Genomic DNA, 25,938 nt, shown 5'->3' with positions numbered 1-25,938 from the left:
GTGACAAAGCTGTGAATGGAGATAGAGAGGAAATGTCACATTGGTCACTTGTCAAGGGAGATGTAAAATTACAGAGGGATATTTAAAAATCAATGGACAGATGTTTCGAGTCCAGAAAAGATGAACAATAAATTTGGAGTATAGAACAATGAAAGAATGAGAATATAATTGAAATGAACACTGATTAAATGCAATAAACATCGTCGATGGCCTTCACTAACCTGAAATTAATCGATGAAAATAGCCCTCAATCGCCGGCGCACTGTACTTGGACTCACGAAATCGAAGGTGCTTCGTTTACTGAGAATGAATGCTCCAAAAACTCTGCCCAACGGAGGTAGGCGGTCGGAATAGTAGACGAAAGATGGAGGGGCAACGAGAAATCTGCGAGGTGAGTTGAAGATGTGTTGACGAATTGCAGTTGGAACGAGATTGAGTGTGGGCGAGAGAAGATGGAAAAGAAGAAGGAAGTTTAAAATTGGGTCTATTCGTATAGATAGGCATGAACGATCATTTGGAAATTGAGATGACGTCAGCAAAAGATTAGAAAACATTAGTTTTGAAAAAGATGATTAAAAAACAATCCTACCCTAGTAGAGGGTTATTAAGCCCAAAATTCCCCAAATTTAAGTCAGTTCTAGGAGGTGTATATTGTTATATGGGATTTTGGACGGAATAGGCATTTTACCAAGTCATTATTGTTTTTTAATCACTATTTTCAAAACCCTCATTATCCCTCCACTAATATTTTAGATTTCCCTCCCTTATTTCCTCTTTCTACCCCATCTCCCTTTTTTCCATATTTTTTTTTCCTTTCCTCTTCCTTGTTTTCTCATTCTTCTCTCTTTCTCTATTCCGCTCTCTTTCTCTCTTCCGCAACCATGAGTTTTTTCTTCTTTAAATTACTTACCACAAAAAGCAATTTACTCTAAAAAAATCCAAAATCTCTCCGCTTTTTTTTAACCAGTAGTCTTCATGATTCTTGTGACCTACAGCAATCGCCGGCGGATGCATCAAAGCCGACGAGGGAGGTCGTTCGATGGGGAAGGAGATAGAGAGAGAGAGTTGAGCGAGAGAGACACGAGCGAGAGAGACATGGGCGAGAGAGAGAGATGAGTGAGCGAGAGATGAGTGAGAGAGAGAGTTTGAATTCCCGTATCTTACTTTGAGGGGGAAAAAAGAAAAAATTTCCTCTCAAATCCATATGCCATTATTTAAATTTTTTTTATTTGATAGTATCTAAAAATAGGATTTTTAATGAGATTGTTTTTTGATAATATCTAAAAATTAATTTTGATTTATCAATTCAATATCATTAAACAAATTTATAAGGGGAGTAATTTCAAATGTTTTGAAATAAAATACAATTTACCTACAAAATAATAATAGTAATAATAATAAAATTTTGAATGAACATTTATCAATTCAATATAATTAAAAAAATTTATAAGGTGAATAATTTCAAATGTTTTGAAATAAAATGTCGTTTACCTACAAAATAATATTAGTAATAATAATAAAATTTAGTTAATTTAAATGAAATCATAAATAAGATTAAATCGATCCGATCTAAATAAATTTTGAAATAGTTTGGTCAAATTCAAAATAAAAATAATTAACAAATAATCATTAAAGATTTTTTTAATTGAAAATTTTAGAACTGGATCCCTCCTCAATCTCTTAAGTTGGTAAGGAACGATAAGTATTCAAATTTAATTTGTTTCCTGAAATCTCTTCTCAATCTACTTAAATCTCTCATTTAATGTAGTTTTTAGTTATGATTGGATTTCAAATCTAACCACCCAATTTCGCTTTCCCTTACTATATATATTTTGGCGAGAGAGACCGAACGAGACGAGAGAGAGAGACCGAGTGAGACTGAGAGATCGAGAGAGACCGAGCGAGTGATAGAAGAGAGAGACTGAAAAATCAGTGATAGATCTAGAGCAAGATTTGGAAGATCTGAAACTGAATAACTAAGAAAGAGAAGAAGAAGAGAGATAGTGGGGGCGATTGTAAAATAGGTGTTTGGGAGGGGTGAGAAGAAATAAAAATGGTGGTAAAAGAGGGGTAGAGACGGAAGAAAAATTTAATGAAGGGACAATGAAGGTCATTTAGTGTTTAGATGCTATCAGTCAATAACTAGAAAACATATGTTTTAAAAAATGGTGATTAGAAAACAATACTGGCTTTTTAAATGTCTATCCAGTCCAAAAACTCTTGTTATATTGGATGTTAATTTTTTCAGGAAAATTTGACCGAATAAGCCTTCTCCACACTCTCTCTATCTTTCTTCCTCGTGCCCCCCCCCCCCCCCCCCAATTTTTTTTTTTTTTCAAATCTCTCATTTCTCTTCTTTCATCAATTTCTTATTTCTTCCTATCATATTTTACCAGATCTCTTTCCATCCATTTCTTTTTTCTAATTACTATTATTTCATTTATTCTTTACTCACCACAAAAAGCAATTTACTCTAAAAAAAATCCTAAATCTTTCGACTTTTTTTATTAAACCAGCAGACTCCATGATTCTCATGGCCTTCAGCAATCGACAACGAGTGATGAATCAAAGCCGACAAGGGAGGTCGTTCGCCGAAGAAAAAGACTTTCTTCCTCTCGATCGCTCGCTCTCGATCGATCTCTCTCGGTCTATCTCGGTCTCTCTCTCGATCTCTCTCTCTCGGTCTCTCTCTCCCGGTCTCTATCTCTCGATCTCGTATGCTCTCTCTCTCTCTCTGCTTGGTCTCTCCCTCCACGTTTTTTTTTGTAATTAGATTTTAAATTTATACTTTCATTTGATTAAAATTTAAATTAAGAGGGGGAAAACAAAATTGAGGGGTTATTAAAACTACACGAGACATTTAAGGAGTTTGAAGAGAGAATTTAGAAAACAAATTTAAATACTTACAATTCCTTACGAAACTTAAAAGAGATATTTAGATTTCGTTTCTCACAATTCCAGTTTTCAAAATTTTTAATTAAGAAAAATATTTAATGATTATTTGTTAATTATTTTGATTTTGAATTTGACCAAATTGTTGCAAAATTTATTTAGATCTGATCGATTTAATCTTGTTTATGATTTCATTTAAATTAACTAAATTTTATTATTATTACTATTATTATTTTGTAGATAAACGACATTTTATTTCAAAACATTTGAAATGATTCACCTTATAATTTGTTTAATGATATTAAATTGATAAACATTATATTCAAAATTAATTTTTAAATACTATAAAAAAAATAATCTCATTAAAAATTCTATTTTTGATACTATCAAATAAAAAATTTTAAATAATGACATATGAATTTGGGAGTAAAATACTCAAAATAAGATACCGGAATTCTCGCTCAACTTTCTCTCCCTCGCTCAACTCTCTCTCTCGCTCAACTTGCTCTCCATCGTAAGCCAAACTTCCTTTTCCCTCTCTTCCTAAGTCTTTTTCTTCGGCGAATGCCCCCTTTGTGCATCCGTCGTCACCGATAAAAAAATATAGAGAGAGAAAAAGTTGAAGACGGAGAAAAAGAAATAATAATGAAAGAGAGAAAAATGAAAATGAGATAAATAGAGAAGAGTGGAAGAAGGTAAATACATCACCTAAAAAACTTTTGTTACGAGAAGGATGATTAAAAAACAAAAAAATATCGTGGAGAATGGTTATTCCGTCAAATTTCACATCTTTTAACATCCGCTGCCGAAAGTTTTTCTTTTCCACCCAACCCCGAGCCAGCACGATCGCCATGGATGCTCACTCCCTCCCTTGAAATTCTACGGTCTCACGCTGCCGCTGACGCCGCTCTCAGTGCCGCCCATCTCGCCGTAGCTGCCCTGCAACGCCTCATCTTCCTCGCTAATACTTTTTCTTTCTCTAAGGTAATCTTTCAAGTTGAAACAAATTTTCTCGACATAATTTTGTCTTCTCTCGCTGAACACGGAACCATTGAATGATTAATGTTGTGTTTGGAACTACGTGTTGAATGACCGAGATAGATATTTGTAGTTAATAAAAAATTGAGCATGGATTTGTTGCATCTTCTTGAGTGGTCTTCGGTAATATGGGTTTCTTCTTTTTACAGTGGGTGCTTATCTATATATTCCACAGGCAATTTTCAACTTATCGTTCCGAGCAAGTTTTGCTTTTGCTGGCTAATTCATTTAACCATTTTCTATTTTGTGAGTGACAGAATATTACTTCTCTTCCATTTTCCATATTCTTCTGTATTCCAATTTTAGTTTCTGTTCCTTGCAGCTTTTTCTTTTGCTGGCCCTTTGAGTGGACTTAAATTGGCCCCTATGGTATTTGGCAAGTCTGCCTGCAAAGGTGGCTAACTTTTCCAATTACTTCATGTAATTTCTTGGTCATCGGGTCACATGTCAAAGTGCACCACAAAAGTTTTGAATTTGATATAAGTTTCTTATTTAGACTCTAATGGATTCTTACTCTGCTCGATTGTTCCAAAGTGCCAGTTTTTGACCTTGCTTGATATATGCCTTTGATAGGATTGCTATTGGGACAAAATTGGGGATATTGTTAGGGTATTAAGAGTATATTAGTAATTAGTTTGAGAAATTGTTAGGAGATTTGTTATACATAGAGTGGGTGGGAAAAGATTTGAGGTAGGCAATTGTTAGTGTGATTTAGGCTCGAGTAAGAATACTCAACAGGAGGGTCCAAGTACCTCGAATTACTTGGGATTCATTGTATTGTTCTATCTTTTATATGTCAATATATTTCTAGTTGTTCAAGTTCTATCAGCCTTATGAGCAACCGATTCCTTATTCCACGTAGTGTTACCCATTACCATATCTCATGCCTTCAAAATCTGTGTTTTGATGTTCTTTTCTGTTATCCCATTACATTTTTTCTATGATAAAAATATCTTCTCTTATCCCTCTGCCATAAATTGATTTTCTTAGCCAACCAACGAACCATTTAGTATAAGCCTTTTAAAGTGGTTGAACAAGTTACAGGAAGGGATCATGTGTTCAATCATTTTTAGTGTCCCTGAAGCTGGTTTCAACTCATCCTAAAATCAGTATGATTGGCGTTGGACTAACTGAGTTAGTGTCAAACATACAAAATTGTGGAGATAGTACCACAACCTATAATGTGTGTTTGAGCACGTGTATCTCTGTTTTATTTTTAGTAGACATTTTACGGGATCTCTCTTTTTTATGGTCATGATAATGATGATCAACTTGTCGAAATTGCCGAGGTAATCGTAATATGCACCTAGCACAGTGAGGATGCTTAACTAGTATCATCATAATTGCTGGAAAAAATATTTCTTAACTAATATGTTTCATGTTCTGTCTGATTTTCATGTTTAAATTTCTCTATACAAGTTTAAGATGCTCCAAGTATGCAGTAAAAGCCTTGACATTGTATTATTTTTAGTTTTCCGTATTTTGTTCATAGTTTTTTGTACGAGTAATTTTATTGAATTTTGTTTTGTTTTGTGTGTGCTTATTCTTCTAAGAGATTGATTACGTAATTAAAGTTGTATGATTGTCAATCTATTCAAAGGCCACGTGTCATTTATCTCCTTAGACATACCAAATTTCATTGTTCTGGAAGGTGATTAATTATATATGAAAATTTTATGGGTACTGGAAGGTGATTATATGATTTTCTATAGTGGAGAATTATGTATAATTTTGATGCAGCTTTATGTTATTCTGTTTGATCTATTGTAGTACTAATGGTTTTCTCGACCATTATCACTAAGTCTTATCACATTCGATGTTGTGGTTATTATGAGTATTGCAGTAAGAAAAAGTTGATAATGTTCGATAAGGTTCATGAATAGACGTATTTGTATGTCTATAATGAGATGTTTGATGTTCCACTACTATTTATTATAAAGTTGTTAATGTAACTTTTATATCTTGAACACTTTTTGGAATATGTTCCTCAACACAACTACAACGGGTGAGACGTTGAAGAATTTTGTACTAAAATTGAAGTCTTACTAGTACTTTTATCCTCTGTTTTCTGTTTTCATTAAACACCATAGTATAAAATACCAAAATTTAGACCAAGCGAAAGTACTTGAGAATACCAAAAACCCATCTTCTAATATGGAAATGCACAATAATTATAAGAGGTATGAAACTAATTTGACTGTTCTTGAGAATGTACTTGAAAAACTACAACCATGAACCAAGGAGTAGTTTTGGTATGCTGAAGGAGTTGGTTGCTTCAATTTGAAAAACACAGATGCGCAGAGTACATGTATGTATGAACACGTTCAATTTAGTCAGGACATGTTGTTATGGATTATTTCTTTTTCAATTTTCAGCTTTTAAATTTGTTTATTTTTCTCTCTCTTAATTTCTATCTTGTAGCTGAGGTATGGATATCTATCTTTCAAAATATGTATTTTCCCTTATTTTAGTCATTTAATATGATACCAAATTTGGCTATCTACTGTTGACGCATAGTTCTATAATTATAGACTAAAACTGTACAGTTTTCTGTGTGTGTGATACAAGATAATAACTTTTCTGATGATAAACCTTCATGAGATAGTAGCAGGAATTTGGTTTTGTGGAAGCTGAAGAAAACAAAGGAGGTGGACGAAAGATAGTAAATGGTTAAATTACAAGTTTAGTTCGTAAACTTTCAAAGTTGTCTTTAATAGGTCTCTAAACTTTTAAAAGTGTCTAATAGATCCCAAGTATCTAATAAGTCCCTTCATGTTCAATATTGTGTGTCTAGCAAGTCCTTAAGCTTTCAATTTTGTATCTAATAAGTCCTTGAATTTTCAATTCTGTGTCTAATAGGTCCCTAGCCTTTTTGACATTTTATAACATTGAATCTTGTTCTATATAGACCCTTAACTTTCAATTCTTTGTCTAGTAGGTCCATAAATTTTAAACATGTTTTATAGGTCAGGGGCTATTAGATACAAATTTAAAAGTTTAAAAGCATACTAGACACTTTTAAAGTTCAGGACTTATTAGATATAAAATTGAAAGCTTAAGGACCTAATAGATACTTTTTAAAGTTTAGAGACCTATTAGACAATACTTTGCTTCCTATTTTTCTTTGATGATCTCTCTTGTAACAACACTAGTTTGAGGCTCCATGATGATTAGCCTTCCTTACTCAACGTTGATTTTTGTTGTTAACACATTTTGCTGGTAATTTGATGTTGTTAATTCTTGGATGGCTCTATATATATTAGTTACATGAGTGTTGATTGTTTAGCCTTCCTTACTCAACGTTGATTTTTGTTGTTAACACATTTTGCTGGTAATTTGATGTTGTTAATTCTTGGATGGCTCTATATATATTAGTTACATAAGTGTTGATTGTTTGTTATCTATCGCCTTGCATTCTATTTTGTAGGACCTGCTAGATGTTATTGACAAATTTGAAATAAACCTTTTGCAAAATCACAATATACCCAGTCCTCACGAAATTGAGTATATTTCACCCAAAAGCCCAACACAATGGCTGATTATCACTTTGTGTACAAAGACGTTGAAGGAGCCTCCACTCAGTGGGATGACGTTCAGAGAAAGCTAGGAAACCTACCTCCAAAGCCTGCTCCATTCAAGCCCCCAGCCTTCACGCCTGCCCAAGATGGGGCGTCTGTCCCCAAAGACAAGTCTTGGATCGACCAGAAGACTGAGGAGGAGCTCGAAGACCTTGAGGACGATCTAGATCTCGATGACGACAACTTCCTTGAAGAGTATAGGTTGGTTTTCTCTTCATTAATTTATATTCGTGTTCGGTTGTTGCTTTTTTGTAATTTAATTATTGAAAAGTAATTAAATTAGTAAAATTGACCTCAGTTGATGCCCGATTGGTCTATTTGATGGCCAGAAGGAAATCAGATGACATTGGTTGATTCATTAATTGAAGGAAATCTTAATTTGCTTATCACCATCTTGATTATTAGTTAATTAATTACCTAATTTGTCTTCTTCATCGAATTTCTCACTGTAAGCCACATACTTTGGGATTCTTTAACAAAAGAATTACAAAATCTCTGAATTTGATGGAACCTTATTTTCGGATAGGAAAAGGAGGTTGGAGGAGATTAGAGAAGCAGCTAAAATCTCTAAATTTGGATCAATAAATCCAATATCAGGGTCGGATTTTGTGCGAGAGGTTTCACAGGCTCCATCTGATGTTTGGGTCGTTGTTATTCTCTACAAAGAAGGGTACCATCCATATCCTACGCACTGAATGTTTTTATTGTTCTCTATATTCTGATGACTTTACATTTTTGTGTTAACATCCATGTTATGTTATGATCTCATCACAGAATTCAAGAATGCGATGTGTTGATGAATTGTTTGCAAGAACTGGCCGCAAGATATCCAGCCACAAAATTTGTTAAAATAATTTCCACAGATTGCATTCCGAACTACCCAGATTGTAATCTTCCAACTCTGTTAGTATACAACAATGGCGCAGTGAAAGCAAATTACGTGGGTCTTCGAAGTTTTGGCAGAAGATGCACGCCAGAAGGTACATACTTATATCTAACTACGAATGCGTCGTTTGGTTTATCTTTGTGCTCTCTGTAACTTCTTTTCTAATTAGTTAGATTTCATTGCACTAATGTACAGCGATCGTCACGAGATTGGTTAGATATTTGACTGAAAGTTATCACAATAATTTCATCATGGCACAACATTTCACATCATAATGGTTGCATTTGAAATCGTGTTATATGGTTGAGTTCTAACTTTGTAAGCCATCCGATACTTCAACTTTCATTAATTCTAGTGCGTTTATTTGCTGGGTTATGTGAAACGCATGTCTAAGGGAAGTTTTACAGACTCTTGCTAGTGGAGAAATTAATGATTTTTATAACTCAAGTGATAATTCTTCTTCTGAATGGAACTGAATGTCTGTAACATCTACCCTAGAAAACACCACCTTAAACTTTCAGGTTTATCTATTTTAGTCTATGAACTTTTAAAATGTCTATTATAGTTCTTAAACTTTAGGAAACTAAACATTTTGGTTCTTGTACTTTCAAAATGTTAATTTTAGTCATTGTTATATTATTTTGCCACTTGAAATTCTCGAACTCAATACTCGCTCTCAACCTATGTGGTTTGAGTACATGCTGTTTTTAGTACAAGTACATGCTCATAATAACATGTTAATATGCATACTTGAAGTTGTATTCTTAATTTGTTAAATTAAGATAAGGGTAAGGTCAAATTGATCACATTTTTAAAGTTTAGGGACTAAAATAAACATTTAGAATAGTTCAAGGACTAAAACAAAAGTTTCAGGACCAAAATAGAATAATCGCAAAAGTTTAGAGACCAAAATGAGATTTAATTCTAACCCACGAATGCTTCTATCCTATGGTATTTTATTTGATAACCATTGGAGGATGCTTTGAGATGGGAAATTCTTAAAACAATTTATCCTAGATTTTGCCATGCTGTTGACTATATTTGGGTTGTAAGCTCTGTAACATCGTTGGAATGATCTTATAACTTTTGTGGAACCAGCAGATTAGTAAATTCGTGTTTATGGTTTCCAGGTGTTGCACTAGTTCTTTGTCAAGCCGATCCAGTGCTTGATGATGGTCAGTCTGGAAACGATCGATCGAGAACATCCGTGCTTGAAGGAGTACGCAGAAAGATAATCGAGAAAGTAGTGAGAGAGCATGAAGATGAGAATGACGATGGAAATTCGAGTGATTAGATTTGGAATCAGTCACTCTGTTCTATGCTATGCTCTCAGCTGTTTTATTTGGATGTTGAGAAGTGTTTGGTTCTAATTTGTGAGTTTCTACAAATTAGAACCAAAAGTTTTATCATCTAATGAATGTTTTTGTGATGTATGATGTGCCTGAAGTTGACTCACTGCAACTCAAAAGTTTAAAGGACCAAAAATGTATATTCAATAATTTTTTATTGATTTTTTTAATGGTCAGACATCGAAAGTAGTCTTAGCACAGTTTATTGTTCTGGTAGTGCTGCTCGGACCTGGGCGGTGGTGTGGTGTACCTTTACAACTTTACTGGGTATCCTCTCCTGAGCCTTTGGTGCTGCATTCTCTATTCCACAATCAATCCCCTTTCGGGCGTTGAGTAACTTGTCGGTGCTCATGTGCTTCTGAGCTTGGGAGATGAACTCATCGAAGGTGAAACAAGCGTTTTCTCTCCTAGGGTCTGGAGAAATTTCTCGTCTCGTAGTCCAACCATAATGGCGGTCAGTGCAGTGCCATTTGTGTTACCCTTCTACTTTTAAAGTCTCGTTGTTAAAGCTAGCACATCACGTATATGGCGGTGACTGAAGCTCTTAAAGAGGTGATATGGCTACGAGAGTTGGCTAAAGAATTGGGGGAGAATTTAAAAGATCAGTTGGTTGTCTACTGTGACAGTTGGAGATCTGTTTATTTTATCCGGAAACCAAACTTTATCCTGAGGATTAAGCACATTGATGTATAATTTCTCTTCAAAAGAGATATAATTGCTAAATGTTGCTAGATCATTGGTTAATTCCTTTATTGTCTTAGCCATGCTGATATGTTCTTTGTTATTAGCTGGATTTGACTTATATCCAGTAAACTTATTTTTTCCTACAGCTCAGCCTTTTTTTTTTTTGGTGGACAGGATTGGCACATCTATTATGTTATTTTTTATCACTATACGAGTTAGTTAGTGCTAGGACTATCGGAAGATAGAGCGACACCAAAATTTCGAGAGATTGAGCATCGATGCTGTAGAAGAAGCAAAAAGTCGTCTGAGAGATCTACATTTGCATGAGATTGAGTTTGAGGGTATATGTTACTTCTTGTTGGAAATGGTAAGGTCGAAATTGGAACAGCTGAGAAAAAGTCGTCGTGTCATGGGCGGAACCACCGCCTTGAAAGCAAAATCGGGACAACCTTGATGCTAAATTGTTTTATTGTCGGTATGCTCTCCAAAGGTTAACACAACCTCCTACTACCTTAGTAATGAATGGATATTTTTTACATATAGCTATCAGACCATATGGATGATGGTAAGCAAGCAAACAATGAGCAGACATGGTATAAAAATCTATGTGTCCACCCTTGACGCAAAAGCGCTTAGCAAACTCAAATGCACCAGTGTCAAAAAGAAGAGATTTGTGAGTTTCAATTTGAACTCCTAATTTCGAAAATCAACTTCAGCAACTTGGGTATCAGCGATGACAACATCATCACCGAGCACATTGATTGGGACACATCAACTAAAGTGGCTTTTGAACGAGACCTATCGGCTTAGGGGCACGTTGAACAGCCCAAATTAGATTTTTATTTTCCAAAAAATAAAAACCTCCAAAAAACCAAAGTCTTATCCCTTTGTATGCCAAACTCCCTCCAACCTTGCCACTTGTCCTTTGACTCTCATTAAAGAACCATTTGAGGCTAGTTATGTCATTCCCACATTGTCTACCTCCAGCATTTGTTTGCGTATGCGAGTAGGAATATAATCTCACATCGACTGCAATTGGAGAAAATTCTTAGGGACAAACCCCTCTTTTAAACTAACAAGTAGATTTCTTCTTTGTGAGTTGTGAGGGCTTACAGCCTTATACAACAGAAAAAATACAAAAAGTTATAATTGGAAAACTGGCGACACACCAAAAAGAATGGAAGGTGAAGTTCTAGATACCTGTAATCTCTTTGAGGGCAGTTGGAAAGATGTTGCATTTTGAAACACTCTAAGCAACTCACAAAAATTTGCTGTCGGTTTTCGCCAATTTGAGTTATCCCTTCCAAAATTAGAGTCTCCAACTTCTATGTTTACTTTGAATTTTGAAACACACTCCAAAGTGGGTAAAACATTGCTAAAATTGACACTTTTGAGCCATGGTGTACGTAATTCAACCTCAGGAAAAGTTAATTCCTTTGCAAAAGAAACACACAATTATTCGAAATGCTTAAGTTTTGGAGCACAGGCAGCAACACTCTCAAAACGATAGTCAACCAAAACCAAAGATTCCAAATTTGGACAGCCCGATAACATGTTATAACTCCTTTGTATCTTTCCACCATCGATCTCTAAAATTTTCAATGATGGAAGCGTCATGGCTCCCCCATCCATCCACAAGCCCACATTTAAACTTCAGTATTATTGTCTCTTAGACTGATGAACAAGCAGATAAATAGGGCTCTTTTGTTAACGTTTCCGTTTCTTGTTTCTCGTTTTCAATTTTCTAAAGAAATCTAAGCATTTTGCAACCAACTTTGTTTCTGGTTTCCCCTTATTTGGAAATGTTCTCACAATTGTATAAAAGTTTGGAAACAAACCAAATAAGTTTCTTTTTTCTTGTTCCAATTTCCAATTTATTCAAAAACATAAATAAAAAGATTGTTTTATCGTACTTGAATAGGTGGACGTTGGAGCCATGCAATTCATTTTTATTCATTAAAAATGAAGAAACAAAAACAAGAAGCAAAAAGATTAGAGCCCGTTTGGTGACGTTTATGTTTCTTCAATTTTAATAAAAAAAATTGAATTGCATTGCCCCAATACCCCATAAACTCAAGTATGATAAAAAAAATATTTTTATTTATGTTTTGGAATAAATTGGAAAGGAAACAAGAAAGAAGAAATTTGTTTTGGTTGTTTCCAAAATTTCTATACAATTTTGATGAGAATGTTCCAAAAAAAAAAAAACAAGAAACATAGGTTTCTTAAGAAAACTAAAAATGAGAAAGAAGAAACGGTAACGTTACCAAATGTGCCCTTACTAAATGGTTCCGTAGTAATTCTAGTCATAAAAAGAAAAACCCATATCACAGGTATTATTGATGCAAAGTTGTTGAACACCATAGCAGTGTTACTAAGGGACTGTTTGGTTGGAGGTTTAAAAAAAGTAACCTAAAATTAAGATGCATGAGATTAAATTACCTGAAAATAAGATGTCTAGGATTAAAAGAATTGAAAATAATAACTAATTAAATTTAATTACAAAATAAGTAATATAAATTAAATTATTTTAAGTTATTAACTATTTTATATTAACCTTCTAAATTTTAAATTTTAGTTATAATGGCAATTAAGTACAATGGTCCATTGAATAATTAATAATAAATGTTATTTAACTAAAATTCAACATATACATGTTTAGCAAAATGATAGTATAAAGTATTAAAATTAACCAATTTATTAACTTTTTAAAAGAAAAGTTGATTCAATTATTCAACTTACGGTTTTAAAATTTTCTTTTTAAAATTTTGAAGAGATAGAATTAATTTGTTTCTCGATCCTCATTTATGGGTAGAAAAGAAATTCGAGTTTTTGGTAATAGCCAAAATTAAAAGAACAAAAAAATAAATAAATAAAAGAACAAAAGAAAAATGAAAACAAATAATAACAAAGCAAAAAAAAAAATCTGAATCTATGGGTATCAAATAATTTTGAGCTTTCGAAATAACAAAAATTAAAAGAATAAATAAAAAAAATAGAAAAAAACAAAAGAAAAAAAACAAAGTACCGAAAAAACAAATAGCATAGAAAAGGCACAACCAAGGATAAAAAATAGCAATAAAAAAAGGAAAAAATAAAGCACAAAACAAGGGAGGGATCAGTTTTAGGGAGAAAGAGGGGTTATAAGAAGGCAAATTGGGCTTAATAGCGTTTCTCAAACGGTGCTATGGCCCAATAAATCAAATCACCGTTATACCCCTTCACTACTAATTCAGATACATTTTTCATTTGAATTCCAAGAACTTCGGAAGTGTAAAGCAGATCTTGTGGTTGTTTTTTCCACCTTCCTCTATTTTTTCCTTTTTTTCTACAACCATTCCTCATTTGATTTTTTATTCAATTTTTTGTTTCCCGACAAAATCAGAATCGCGTACACACAGGTCCATTCGGTTTTGTCTAAAAATTCATAAACGCATATACATAAGTCTTAAGAGCAGATTTGAAAATAAGTGCAGAAAAAGTTGCTGTCTCGCGTTCACGGTCTCGCTCTTGCTCTGAGTTTCGATCCCACCGGAGGACAATTATAGATGGCAGAAAAGAAAAAGAAGAAGAAGAATGGGAGGCTAAGGAAGATGAGGTGAGAAAGAGATATAAATAAGAGAGAGAAAATGAGTTTTTAGCAGTAAATAAAAGAGAGAGAGAAAAAAGAAGAAGAAAGGGCGGCGGAAGAAGATGAGGAGAGAAAGATAAAATTTTAGGGTTTTTTAGGGAGAAAAAGTGAGTTTTTAGTTTTTTAGTGGGTAAATATGAGAGATAAGACCCCGCTCTCATTCTAAAAATAGTTTTTTCCTTTTTATTTTTTTTCCTCCTTAAAAATCTTATGCTGAACATTTTGTTTTAATTAATAACAAAAAAATTTGATTATTATTATTTTAAGGTAAAGACATTTTATTTAATAAAATTTGAAACTATTCACTTTATACTTTTTATAACGGTAGAATTCATAAAAAGTAATTCAATTAATTAATGATTTAAAAGATTTACCCTCTCATCAAAATTTAACGAAAACGAGAGAGAAGAGAGAGAAAGAGAACGAGAGAGGAGAAAGAGAACAAGAGAGCGAGAGAAGAGCGAGAGAGGAGAGAGAGAGCAACAAAGAGTGCGTGAAAGAGGAATATTTTTAATTTGCTATTACCAATTCAACAAATTAATAAAAATCCTCTCATATATAGCTGAAAAACAAATCCACGTAAATCAACTTAAATGCTGCACATAAATAAATGTATACATATTAAAAAAAAACTGAAACTATTTAGAAATATTTTGTAAAGTTAAAAAAAGTTTCGAAAGATAATTTTGCAAATACTTTTAAATTCGCAAAAAAAAAAAAAACGGACAAATCTCGGACTGAGCCCGAACTAACAGTCCGGGATTTGTCCGGGATTTCACTTTTTTTTTACTCGCTTTTCTCTTCTCTTTCTTTCTCCCTCTCTTTGTTATCGTTTTCTTTCTCTTTTCTCTCATTCTTTTTCTTCAATCTCGTTTGATTTTCTCCATAATCGGGGTATTTTTCAGTTAGAAAAAAATGAAGTTCTTTACATTATACATAACCCAAATAGCAAGAGTGGTATAGAAAAATCTAAAAAATATGTGTTCATTTTAATTTTGAGAAAATTTGAAGAGAGAGAAAGTTTGAAATCCATAAATTGTAAAAATTTTGAAGAAAAAAAAGGAGAAGTTTGAAATCAGTAAAAATGTAATGGAGGGATGGGATAGTAATTTGGAATGGATGGTGATGTCAGCAAATGTTTACAAAATGAGGAGAGGGACCAAATTGGCACATTTCATAATGGGCCTTTAAAAACTGGGGTAATTGGGGTTTTTGACCCCACCAATAGTTCAAACTGGATAAATGAACCCCTTAAAAAAAAACCTAATTTTTGACCTCACCTCTACTTAATTTTGAATCCACCTTTAGTGAAAAGACAAATATACCATTATTTATGATACATTAACTTCCACCCAACCATTTCACCAAACTTTTAAGCTCATATTTTACTTATGTTTTGAGTTTGAAACAATCCAAAATTTTCACACCATCCAAACTCCTCACAGATCACGTTTTTTTTTTAATCCGGGAAAGAAACATTGCCACGTGTTTGATCATTGTCCCCACACTATCTAAAATCGTTGTCCCCACATTTTCACATTTGAAGAGTTAGAGGTACGTTAACATAAAAATTTCTGAAATGATTTGAAATATTTTCCATTCATACATTTTCACTTGGCTTCTTGGAAAAAGAAAAAAAATGCAGTCGGTATCCCGGACCAAGTATTGTTCCGAGATTGAAGCTTCGAGATCCGGGATTGAATGTTCAATCCCGGATCGAAAGATGGTTCGGGAGTGAACCGGGATACATCCCGAACCAATCGAAGCACTGTGGTCCGGGATGTGTCTCGGACCAAGACTGGTCCGGGATATGTCTCAGACAAAGACTGGTCCGCGACGGTCCGGGATGACATGTATTTTTTTATTTTTTTACCACTTTTTTTAGACGATATTCTTATCTCACTTGATTTTATCTATTTGCAAGATGCCTCGTGTTTTCATAACATTTGGTGGAGAATGGAACGATAGTGAAAAAGATTACGTTGGTGGTCGCACGAGAGGATTGACAGTGGATAGTACAACCACGTACAGAGAATTTCTAGGTCACGTGTATAGATTGAGTAATATAAACCCCCTTCAGTTCGATATTATAATTAGACGCGTATATCATTTTAAAACTAAAGTTTGTGTAATGGAGATAACTGATGACGATGACCTGAATTTTTTTTTAACTGGTGAAGATGTTTCTGAATTGCCTATATACATATCTACTACGCCAAAGCAGGTACATGAGAATGAAACGTACATGCCTTCTTTCCCATATCATGTAGGCCAAAACGTGTCCTCGAGTTGTATGCCCACAGCTTGTATTCCCCCATTCCAGAGACCCACAGATTCGGTACATTCATTTCCTTCCTCATCATCGAACCCCTCTTCTTCCCAACAACCACACCCCTTTTACGGGCATTTAGGTCATGATATAGCGGGTTTAACACCATTGGAATCAGATGTTGTTCCATGTAAGCTAGGAGATGGCAGGGTATGTTATTGGAATGTGCCGGGATTATTGAATGATAATCAAGATGAAAGTGATGAATCATATGACACGTTGGGAGAGTCAGAAGAAGGACACTATGATGCAGAATTTGTGAATGATGACTATGACGATGCACTTGATGAAGAGTCTGAGCCCGATGTGGAACAGGTACATGCTGAGATTCGTAGGGATGAAGCAGCCGTTCAACAAATGGGGTGTGATGGTCTCACTGGACAGCCTAATGATGAGAAGTTGCAACTCATGGTACAGTCTTCTGGAACAAATGATGTTAAGGAGGGCGAAGTATTTGATACGAAGAAGGAGTTGAGTTTGAGAATGCATTTAGTTGCAATGCGGCTGAATTTTCAGTTTAAAGTAAAAAAGTCGACACCGAAACTATATATACTACGCTGCGTTGATACTAGTTGCACCTGGAGACTTCGAGCTACAAAGCTGAGGGACTGCAATCGAGCCTCTTCAACCTTCTACTGATCTTATTTTTGAATTTTTTCCGTTTCGACCTCTTCTGTAGGGCTTTGCTGTCATTTCCACTGGGTCCAGCATCGTCTAATGCAGGACCCTGTAATGCAACATCGTCCAATGTCTCGGCCTCTTCTACCGGATCCTCTATGATGTTTTTTCCTTTGTCCTTCACCCTTCTTTCCTCAGCACCCTTTTCCAAATCTGCAGGCGGGTTACGTACTGCAGCCGGGGCAGGTACAACAGCCGGGTCAGGTACTGCAGGCTGGTCAGGTACAGCCAACGGGGTAGGTATAGCGCGGGCTTCCGGTGGACGCATGATACGGACCATGTGTTCTGCCTCAGCATTAGTCGAAACCAAGTATTTCTTAACCTTGGACTGCAAAAAACTTATGATTAGACCCTAATGAAAAAATAAATTTGAATCGCATGGGGTCAAGATAATTACTTACCATCGTGTTATCGAACACATCTCTCTGCAGAGTAAGAAACCCACGAGAATAAGTGCACGACCACCTAAGGAGTCGAGGAATGGCGTCGTCGCTCAGCCTCGTGGCTACGCGCAGACTCAACGTCGATATCGTCTCGTAAGCCCATACCTAGAATCCAGTGAAGTCAAATAAATAATGCATTTAAATAATATATACGATTATATAGTTGACTTAAAGCTCGCTAACCTGAAATGCGTATGGAAACCCGTAGAGACTATAAGTCTCTTGGTGTGTGGGGTCATTTCTCGCCTTCTGTTGGTACGCCGGTAGTTTATCCTTCAGGGCATTCTTCAGGCTCCAAAGTGTTCTTTCGAAAATCAACGAACTCCAGTCGTGATTGCAGAACAGCTCCCACCTATCCACAACCCCTAAAAGGGTCGTATCTATAAACTGCTTCCTCTCCTTCCCCATCATGGCAAGCTCGACGAAGTAAACTATGCCAACCTTGACAGCATCCTCATCATCGTCAAAAACTGCCTCCATAAAAATCTTCTCTAACTCACTACACTTAACCCTGACACTATCCTTAAAGTAACGTGCTCGAAGTCGTCGGCCAGGAATATCGTTATCTACCCTAATCATCCTATGACTGAGGCCGGTGATTAGGTCAAACTCCCGCTTACCAAAGGAGACCCTTTTCCCAAATAGGTCGAAACTAATTATGTCCTGCCTAGGCTCTTCAACCTCTCTCAACAATAGATGATGTATTAATGGACCGTTAAAAACTACGTCCATGTCCAAAATGGGACCGAAACACGTTTGCCTAAACATGTCTAACTGGGTTGGGGTTAACCTACCCTTCAGCCTAGAAGTGGTTTTATCTACATGGGCAAGGTTGGTCAACGTGGCCGGAAACCAGTCATCACGGTTTAGAATTAGTCTCAAATCCATTATATGTCCTATACAAAGGTAAAAAAAAATAATTACATAAAGTAGCAAGGAAATTAAAAAAAAACGTTCAGTGCAGACCAACTTAAAAAAAAAATTTCAAAGTGTCTGCATTCTGCCTTTCATCCCAGACCGTATCCCGGACCATTTCGCCTCCGGGATGAAAGGCAGAAAATGGGGTTTCATTCTCTGCCTTTCATCCCGGACCGAAACGGTCCGGGATAAGGTCCGGGATGGAAGGCAGAATGCATTATGTTGTGAAAGCCTTCCATCCCGGACCTTATCCTGGACTGTTTCGTTCCGGGATGAAAGGCAGAAAATGAAACCCCATTCATCCTGGAACAAAACGGTCCAGGATAAGGTCCGGGATGGAAGGCTTTCACAACATAATGCATTCTGCCTTCCATCCCGAACGTTATCCCGGACCGAAACGGTCCGGGATGAAAGGCAGAGAATGAAACCCCATTTTCTGCCTTTCATCCCGGAGGCGAAATGGTCCGGGTGGTCTGGGATGGAGGCTTACGCAGCCATTTCGAATTCGATCCCGAATTCAATCTCGTATTCGATCCCGGACCAAAATCATCCGGGATTGAATACAGGATTGAATTCGAGATTGATTTTTTCCCCAAATTTCTTAGTCCTGCAAGCACAAAATGAAAATGACCCTAGATCTACATGGCTGCTTCAGATAGCGCCGATAATGAAATCAGAACAACAAACGTTTCTAAAAATTTTGTTATAATCTACCCGACCACTAACCTTGCGATCGATGACTTCGTAGGGCGAAACAATGGAAGAGAAACGTCTGAGATAACTTCGTAAGGTCCGGGATGGATGAATCGTCCAACGTCCTTTGTCCGAGATAACGTTCGAGATGGGTTTTAGGATTTTAGGACAAATGAAACGTTCGAGAAATGGTGAAAATTTTCGTTGGGCCAGGAAACGTCCGAGATGGGGTTTAGGATTTTACTTATTTACTTGGAGGGAGTTCCCTTCATTTTTAAACATGAGGGTACTATGGTAAATTGGCTTGGGGAGAGGTTCAAAATTAAGTAGAGGTGGGGTCAAAAATTAGGTTTTTTTGAAAGGGGTTCATTTATCCAATTTGAACTATTGGTGGGGTCAAAAACCCCAATTTCCCTAAAAAATGCTATAAGAAACCTCGATTTTTAAGAGGGTAAAAAAAGCCTGCCACCTAACGTTAAATGTGTTTTCTCAGATAAATCATTTCAAACCTCCAACCAAACACAAACTTTTTACGTTGCTGGCGGTGGATTTACCCTATACATACGTCTAAGTCGGTTCCCACCCCTCTTCAACCAAACGAGCTCTAAGATGTGTTTGAGAGTGATTTTAAAGGGTTAAAATCATTTTTGTCATTATTAAAGTTACTCCCTTTTTTATTGATCATGTTCGGCAAATAAAAAAATTGGTTTTAAAAAAAGATTAAGGGTGTGCTTGGAAGGGATGATAGGATGCGTGATTTTGAAAAAAAATAAATTTAAGTATAATTGATTTTTTAAAATCATCATCCAAATATCAATCTAAAGTGATTTTAAGATTTCTAATTAAAATCAAAATTTTAATTTGTGAAACATGATAAATGGAAAGGAGAGTGATTTTGACAATAGCAAAAATAATTTTGGCCACCGAAAATTAATCTCAAACGCACCCTAAATCATTTTAAATTGATTTTTAAAGAATTATTTGTATGGTGATTTTAGAAAATCAATTATACTTAGATCTATTTTTTCAAAATTACTAATTCTACCATCACTCTCCAACACGGCTTGATCACCAATGCATCAACTCAGTTTGATTAGGAAATAATATATCTCTAACGCTCATGGGTAAATTGAATTTGAATGAATTTGAAATGAAATTTAAATTACAAATTAAGTGGATTTTTTTAAAAAAAAAAAACTATCATTTTTTTTTTACATTCAACTTGATAAAGGTAACTTTTGATCCGATCAAATTACATTTTAAAATTGAATAAATATTACTATATTTATCTTAAACTTTTGAATTAATGTTACAATTTTTACAGAAAAAATCGTCAATGAATATAGTAATAATTATTATAATATATGTAATTATCTCTCTCGTTTCATTGTCTATCATAAATAACATTGGTAGATGAATATTGAAGGTATTTTTCAAAAGAAACAAAAACAATAAGGATCTCAGAACAAAAATATGAATATGAGGTATATTTGCAACAATGCAAAACGTAAAATGCTTATAATGTTTAGGTGTGGTTAAATATATAATGGTGTTGGGAAAATTTACTCACTATTAATATTTTTCGCTTCTACAGTTCGTCAGTAAAAACTAAGTCATACACAATACTAAGAAAAATAGGGAAAGTATAGAAACGACACAAGCAATTTTATACTGGTTCACTTCAACTATGAGCTACGTTCAGTCTTCTGCGACAACGAGTTCTACTATGATATTGGGATAAATACAATGAACCTCACAAACGTTCTACAAAGATCTCTAGATGCTACAACAATGTCCACTTAGCTTCTAAGCACTACGACAATAGCTACTTAGGAATATGGAATGAAAAACCTCACTAACCTCAAGAGAATGGGTTACCGACAACACACTACAACCCAATCTTCTTCTTTTTCTTCTTTGCCGTTCTTTTTGTGCACCAACACAAGCTGCCACTATTTTTTTTTTTCTTTTGGTTTCTATCACTCACGGCCAGAAAAACCAAACAAAGAAGGCATCCCAATAGGTATATATATGGCAAACTTAGGTTTTAGGCTGGGGATTTTTTGTTCAAGTTTCTTGGTCAAATTACATTCATTGATTTGGCTCCAACTATTTTCCCAACAAATGACTATATTGTTTAATAACATAAAGCAAAATAATATTGGTATGAAAAATAATTAAATATTTGGTGGGGTGAGTATGAGGACTGCAAGAGTCGGAAGTGATTGTGTTTGCCCAAATATTTCGACGGTTTAGGTTTCCGTGACAGAATATTTTAATTGAGCTTTGCTTGCGAAGCAGTGCTGGTGCATTTTTAGTGACTCTTTCTCTCTCCTGTCCCGAATGTTGAAGTATAAATATTTCCGTAATTGTGATTTCTAAGGAGGGTGGCAATGCGTCGTTCATTTGACATAGCCTGGTTTGGGGTCATGATCTTCTCCGACTCGGGCTCCGATGGTGGGTGAGAAGTGGTGAGAATATTCGTATTTATGCTGATAAATGGGTGTCGAATGGTGGGTCTTTTCATGTGCAATCGAGACGGTCCCTTCCTCTTATAGTCGTGTGAGTATTCTTTGTACACCAACTGGTTCTTGGGATAAGGATAAAATTTCCGCTCATGTTGATAACGAGGATGCTATGTTCATATTGGCTGTTCCTCCTACTATAAATTCAGTCCATCGACACATATGGAGTAGTGGGATTCGGGGAGTTTATTCTGTCAAGAGCGGCTATCGGTTGGCTCACTCAACTAATTACAATACATTTAATTTATTCTATATTATTGATAGTAAATAACTTTTATTATAAAAATTATTTAATATTAATAAATAATAAATAATTGAAATAACATGGCATGAAATAGTTTTTTTTATTAGAACAACCCATATTTAATATATAATATATTATTAAATTTCATTATTCCAATTTTAAATTTTGATATATTTTAAAAAATTCTATAGATATTAATTAATATAAATTTATGATATTTTATAATAAAATCATATCAAAGTATAAATGAAAAATAAATAATAAAACTATATAAAAAAACATAAAAATTACTATTGCAAGCTTAATTCGCCGTCTGTGGGGATCGAACCCACGACAACGTGGTCAAAAGCCACGCGCTATGCCTCTGAGCTAAGATGGCTTGATGGTTAATAAATTTTAGTACAATAAATATAATGTATTGTAAGCCATGCTCCAGTTGATAAATTATTAATTTAGATGTCATTTATAAAAACAACTGTTTGAAATATAAGACCCGAAAATTCATAAAGATTTGATTTAGGAAAATTTTGTAAAAGATTTTATTTATTTTGTAAACTAATTTTGCAAGCCTAAAATCTCTCTTTTTATTATATTGAAACATTATCGTATCCAAAGCACATATGTAATTTTCTTTTGCTGGCATCTATATTTGATATATTTATGTAAATATTTATAACTAACACTATATATGATCTTAGGAGAGAAAATTAGAGAATTTTTTTTTGAAAATCTTAATTTTGAGTACATAAAACATTAAATACATCACTTATAATAAGTATTTTCATGAACGATTTTTCAAGTGAAAGTTTATTCAAGGATAAAAATTGTAAACATTGATTCAAATTTAAGGTAAATATTAAAATATTTATTCAAGTTTAAGATAGACTGGGATAAATTGAAAATTCAGCATTTGCAAAAAAAAAAAAAAAAAAACTTGAAAATTCAGGGTAAAAAAAAAAATCATATTTTCAAAAGAAAAAAAAACCGCATTAAATTTGTAATTTAAATTTAAAATATGGCATTAACCTAATTAAATGACTCCTAATCAAAGTGTTGCCTAGGCCTGTTCGTCTTCTGTCCATCTGTCAAGTTTCGCAATCCCCTGTTGCTATTGTGGAGTAATTTGGATTCCCTGTTTTCTCCGGTAGTTGCAGATACGAAGAGAGATTTAGGGTTTATCGGTGTTCATGACATGCGTCCACTGTAAGGAGGGAAGCAATTTCACTAATCAGAGGAAAAACACAAGTTGATGACACCCTTTCATGCATTGATCTAATCAAGTTTAAGCAATATTCGAATTATTTTGTTTGGTTGAAATTATATTTTTCATCTATATGCTTCGTTCTATCGTCAAATTGTTGATTTTTGTACAGATGGATTGTGCTTTCATTATCACAACAGATACCAAAATCTTTTAATAGGCTTTTTAGCCGTAGGGCCTTTTTGGGAAATTTGAATGTGTGACACTCCCCTTATTTTTTTTTTTTACCCATTACATAATTTTTAAAGGTAAAAATGACTGTAGTACCCTATGTTTCAAAATTAACCATCTCTCTCTTTTTTATTAAAAAAACAGCAACTTTCTTTTCCATCCTTATTCCCTCCACAAATCTAAAATCCATTACGAATTTGAAAAGATCAAATTTTTAATTAAAAATTTAATATGGAAAAAATCGAAAATGTACATAATTATATAAGATTTGTCCGAATTTAATTAAAAAAAAAATCAATTTTTGGTTAATATTATATTAAATGTCCGGATTTAATTGACAACAAGAGGACTAGGGGGATAGATGTAAAAAAAAATGAAGGTGCGGAGGATCCCGGTCCAATCCGAGACCGAGATTGTTTAAGGATTTCCATACCTAGAATCCTTTTTATTCTCTTAAGTCCGTGTCAAATTCAGCATTGAGGCAATCCTTGACAAGTCTAATATCTTCTTTCCTTTTTCGAGCTAATAACATATCATCATTGTATTATAGAAAGAATATTGTTATGAGATTGATATGATTTTTAGGAATCGATATGATTTGGGAATCGTTTTGATATGATTTGGGATTTAGCTTATGAATTAGATTTAGTTTAGATTATATTATTCGAATTAGATTTCCTATTCTATTATGATTAGGAATTAATCTTATCATAATAGGAATAAAACATCTCAATTAAAATAATATCTAAAAAACGATTTCATATTAATCTCATAACAGTAGTCTTTTCAATCGGGAATTTTTCAGCTACAGTAAAAGAATTTCTGCGGCTATATCATATACTCTGAAGTTTGAAACTCTTCAGTTACGAGTTCCTCAATTCTCTGTTGGTCTTTCAATGTCGAAAAAGAAGAAGATTGAAGACAGAATCAGCCTTCTCCCAGATTGTCTTCTTTGTCACATTCTCTCCAACATAAACACAAAACAAGTTGTCCAAACTTGTGTTCTCTCAAAACGCTGGAAGACCCTTTGGACTAGTATCCCCACTCTCAACTTCAATTTCAAGTCCTACCCGTTTGAAGAGCCAAGTCTAAATGCTTGTAGATCGAAACAATCATCGTTCAAGAATTTCATCTTCAGAATTCTATCCGAACGCTGTCGCACCAAAATTCAAAAATTGAGCTACACTTCCTCAGGAAATGAAGATGAAGTGGTTTTGGTTGAATTATTGATATGTTTTGCACGACGCCACAATGTTCGGGAACTTTACCTAGACACTTATTACATTAGTGTTTATGACTGGAAATATTGTTTGTCGGCGTGTTCATCACTGACTGTGCTGAAGATGGTGTGTGGGTTTGTGGCTGACTGGGGAGTCTTGACTTTACCATCGTTGAGAATTTTAGAGATCGAAGGGAAGATTGTGAGGATGATGCAGATTACAAAGGAATTAGAATGTTCTCGGGCTGTCCAAACTTAAAATCTTTGGTTTTAATCAATTATCTTTTTGAGAGCGCCACCATTTGTGCTCCAAAACTTGAGAATTTGGTACTATGTTCCGGAAATGAATTAGTTTTTTCAGAAGTTGAACTAACGTGTACATCAAGTCTCAGAAATGTCACGTTTAGCAATATGTTACCTACTGTGAATTCTGCTTTAGAATTCTCGTGCATACAAAAAGTAAATATAGAAGTTCATAACTATCAATTCTCAAGCGGTAACGGTTATTTCTGTCAAAATAAAATAGCAGCTTTCTCCGAGTTGTTCAGAGTTTTTCATAATGCAAGGTCTTTCATATTGCCTTTGACGCCAACACAACAGGTACGAAGAACTTCTTTTGTTCTTTTTATAGGGTTTAAAAAGTGTGTAAACAATGTCAGGCTTTGGTGACGTTGGTTAGGGAAGTAAGTGATTCATGATATATAGATGTTGATAATTATCTCCATTGGTACGAAGCTTTTTGGATGAAACCAAAAGCAAAATCATTATGTCCAAAATGGATACTTGCATACCGTTGTTCTAATCAACTTGTTTGTTTACTGGGTTACCTTGTCAGCTCCTATTTATTCAAAAGGATTATATTTTCCTAATCTGAGACATTTGGAGTTGAAAGCAGAGAGGACGAGCAAGTGGATAGACTTGCCCATCGGTGAATTGGCGTATTTACTAAAACAACCTAAATTAAAAAATTTGGCCATTGTGGATGAGGTAACCATATGTGTGTTTTCTTAAATATTTGTCTGCCTAATATGTTGTTAGATTAGGGAGAAAACTAATTAAATTAGCTAATTTCGATCTTTGTGTCTTAATGTTACATTTTTATGACATGGATTTACAGGACGACGACTATGATAGGACTGTTAAGGATTTTTGATCGATGGGGAAGGGATTGCATGGAGATGTCCCCGTTCTTTATTTTCTTGTTTTTGTGATTTTAGGTGATCTCCTAACCTGGATAATACTTATTTTACTCTTTTATTTTGAATTACAGCTTAAGGATTCCTGGACTCGTTTGATAACATACACTTTCTTTCTAATTTTTAATAAAGAAAAATAGAATTGTATGACTCCCAACTGATAAAATAATATTTTTATTTATGGTTTAGAATAAATTGGAGGG

General features: G+C 34.5%; 2 protein-coding genes and 1 non-coding gene across 9 annotated transcripts; 2 read left to right on the top strand and 1 right to left on the bottom strand.

Moving 5' to 3' along the window:
• Window positions 1–3,655: 3,655 nt before the first annotated feature.
• Window positions 3,656–9,921, top strand: LOC111012114 (uncharacterized). Of its 7 annotated transcripts, none has more exons than XM_088120027.1 (7): window positions 3,656–3,876; window positions 4,080–4,176; window positions 4,253–4,324; window positions 7,490–7,709; window positions 8,035–8,178; window positions 8,283–8,488; window positions 9,525–9,921. In XM_088120027.1, exons 1-7 carry the CDS (start codon window positions 3,748–3,750, stop codon window positions 9,686–9,688), a joined length of 1,032 nt encoding a protein of 343 aa, XP_087976153.1. In that variant the 5' UTR covers window positions 3,656–3,747; the 3' UTR covers window positions 9,689–9,921. The 7 variants fall into 7 exon arrangements, with proteins under 7 accessions (XP_087976153.1, XP_087976155.1, XP_022141849.1 ...); XM_088120029.1 differs by having other exon boundaries at window positions 3,736–3,876; window positions 4,106–4,176; XM_022286157.2 differs by having other exon boundaries at window positions 3,736–3,876; window positions 4,106–4,176; window positions 7,358–7,709.
• A 12,274-nt stretch (window positions 9,922–22,195) lies between these two features.
• TRNAK-UUU (transfer RNA lysine (anticodon UUU)) lies at window positions 22,196–22,267 on the bottom strand. The gene has a single exon. It is a non-coding gene; the product is annotated as a tRNA-Lys (tRNA).
• A 1,939-nt stretch (window positions 22,268–24,206) lies between these two features.
• LOC111012077 (F-box/LRR-repeat protein At3g26922-like) lies at window positions 24,207–25,692 on the top strand. Its single transcript, XM_022286099.2, is given in 3 exon segments — window positions 24,207–24,730; window positions 24,733–25,139; window positions 25,657–25,692. Coding segments are annotated over 3 exon segments (957 nt in total). The 5' UTR covers window positions 24,207–24,216.
• Window positions 25,693–25,938: the final 246 nt, after the last annotated feature.

The sequence above is a fragment of the Momordica charantia genome (genome assembly GCF_013281855.1).
Source record: "Momordica charantia cultivar OHB3-1 chromosome 11 unlocalized genomic scaffold, Mcharantia_2.0 BLBB01000011.1, whole genome shotgun sequence".
NCBI lineage: Eukaryota > Viridiplantae > Streptophyta > Magnoliopsida > Cucurbitales > Cucurbitaceae > Momordica > Momordica charantia.
This window is presented reverse-complemented; position numbering and strand designations above follow the sequence as displayed.

What these genes read in the sequence shown, in the direction of transcription:
- LOC111012114 (XM_088120027.1), top strand. Translation starts at nt 3,748, where the DNA reads ATGCTCACTCCCTCCCTTGAAATTCTACGGTCTCACGCTGCCGCTGAC. An exon ending in ATTTAACCATTTTCTATTTT is followed by an intron (nt 4,177 to 4,252) that starts GTGAGTGACAGA and finishes TGTTCCTTGCAG; the next exon opens with CTTTTTCTTTTGCTGGCCCT. An exon ending in CAGAAGATGCACGCCAGAAG is followed by an intron (nt 8,489 to 9,524) that starts GTACATACTTAT and finishes TATGGTTTCCAG; the next exon opens with GTGTTGCACTAGTTCTTTGT.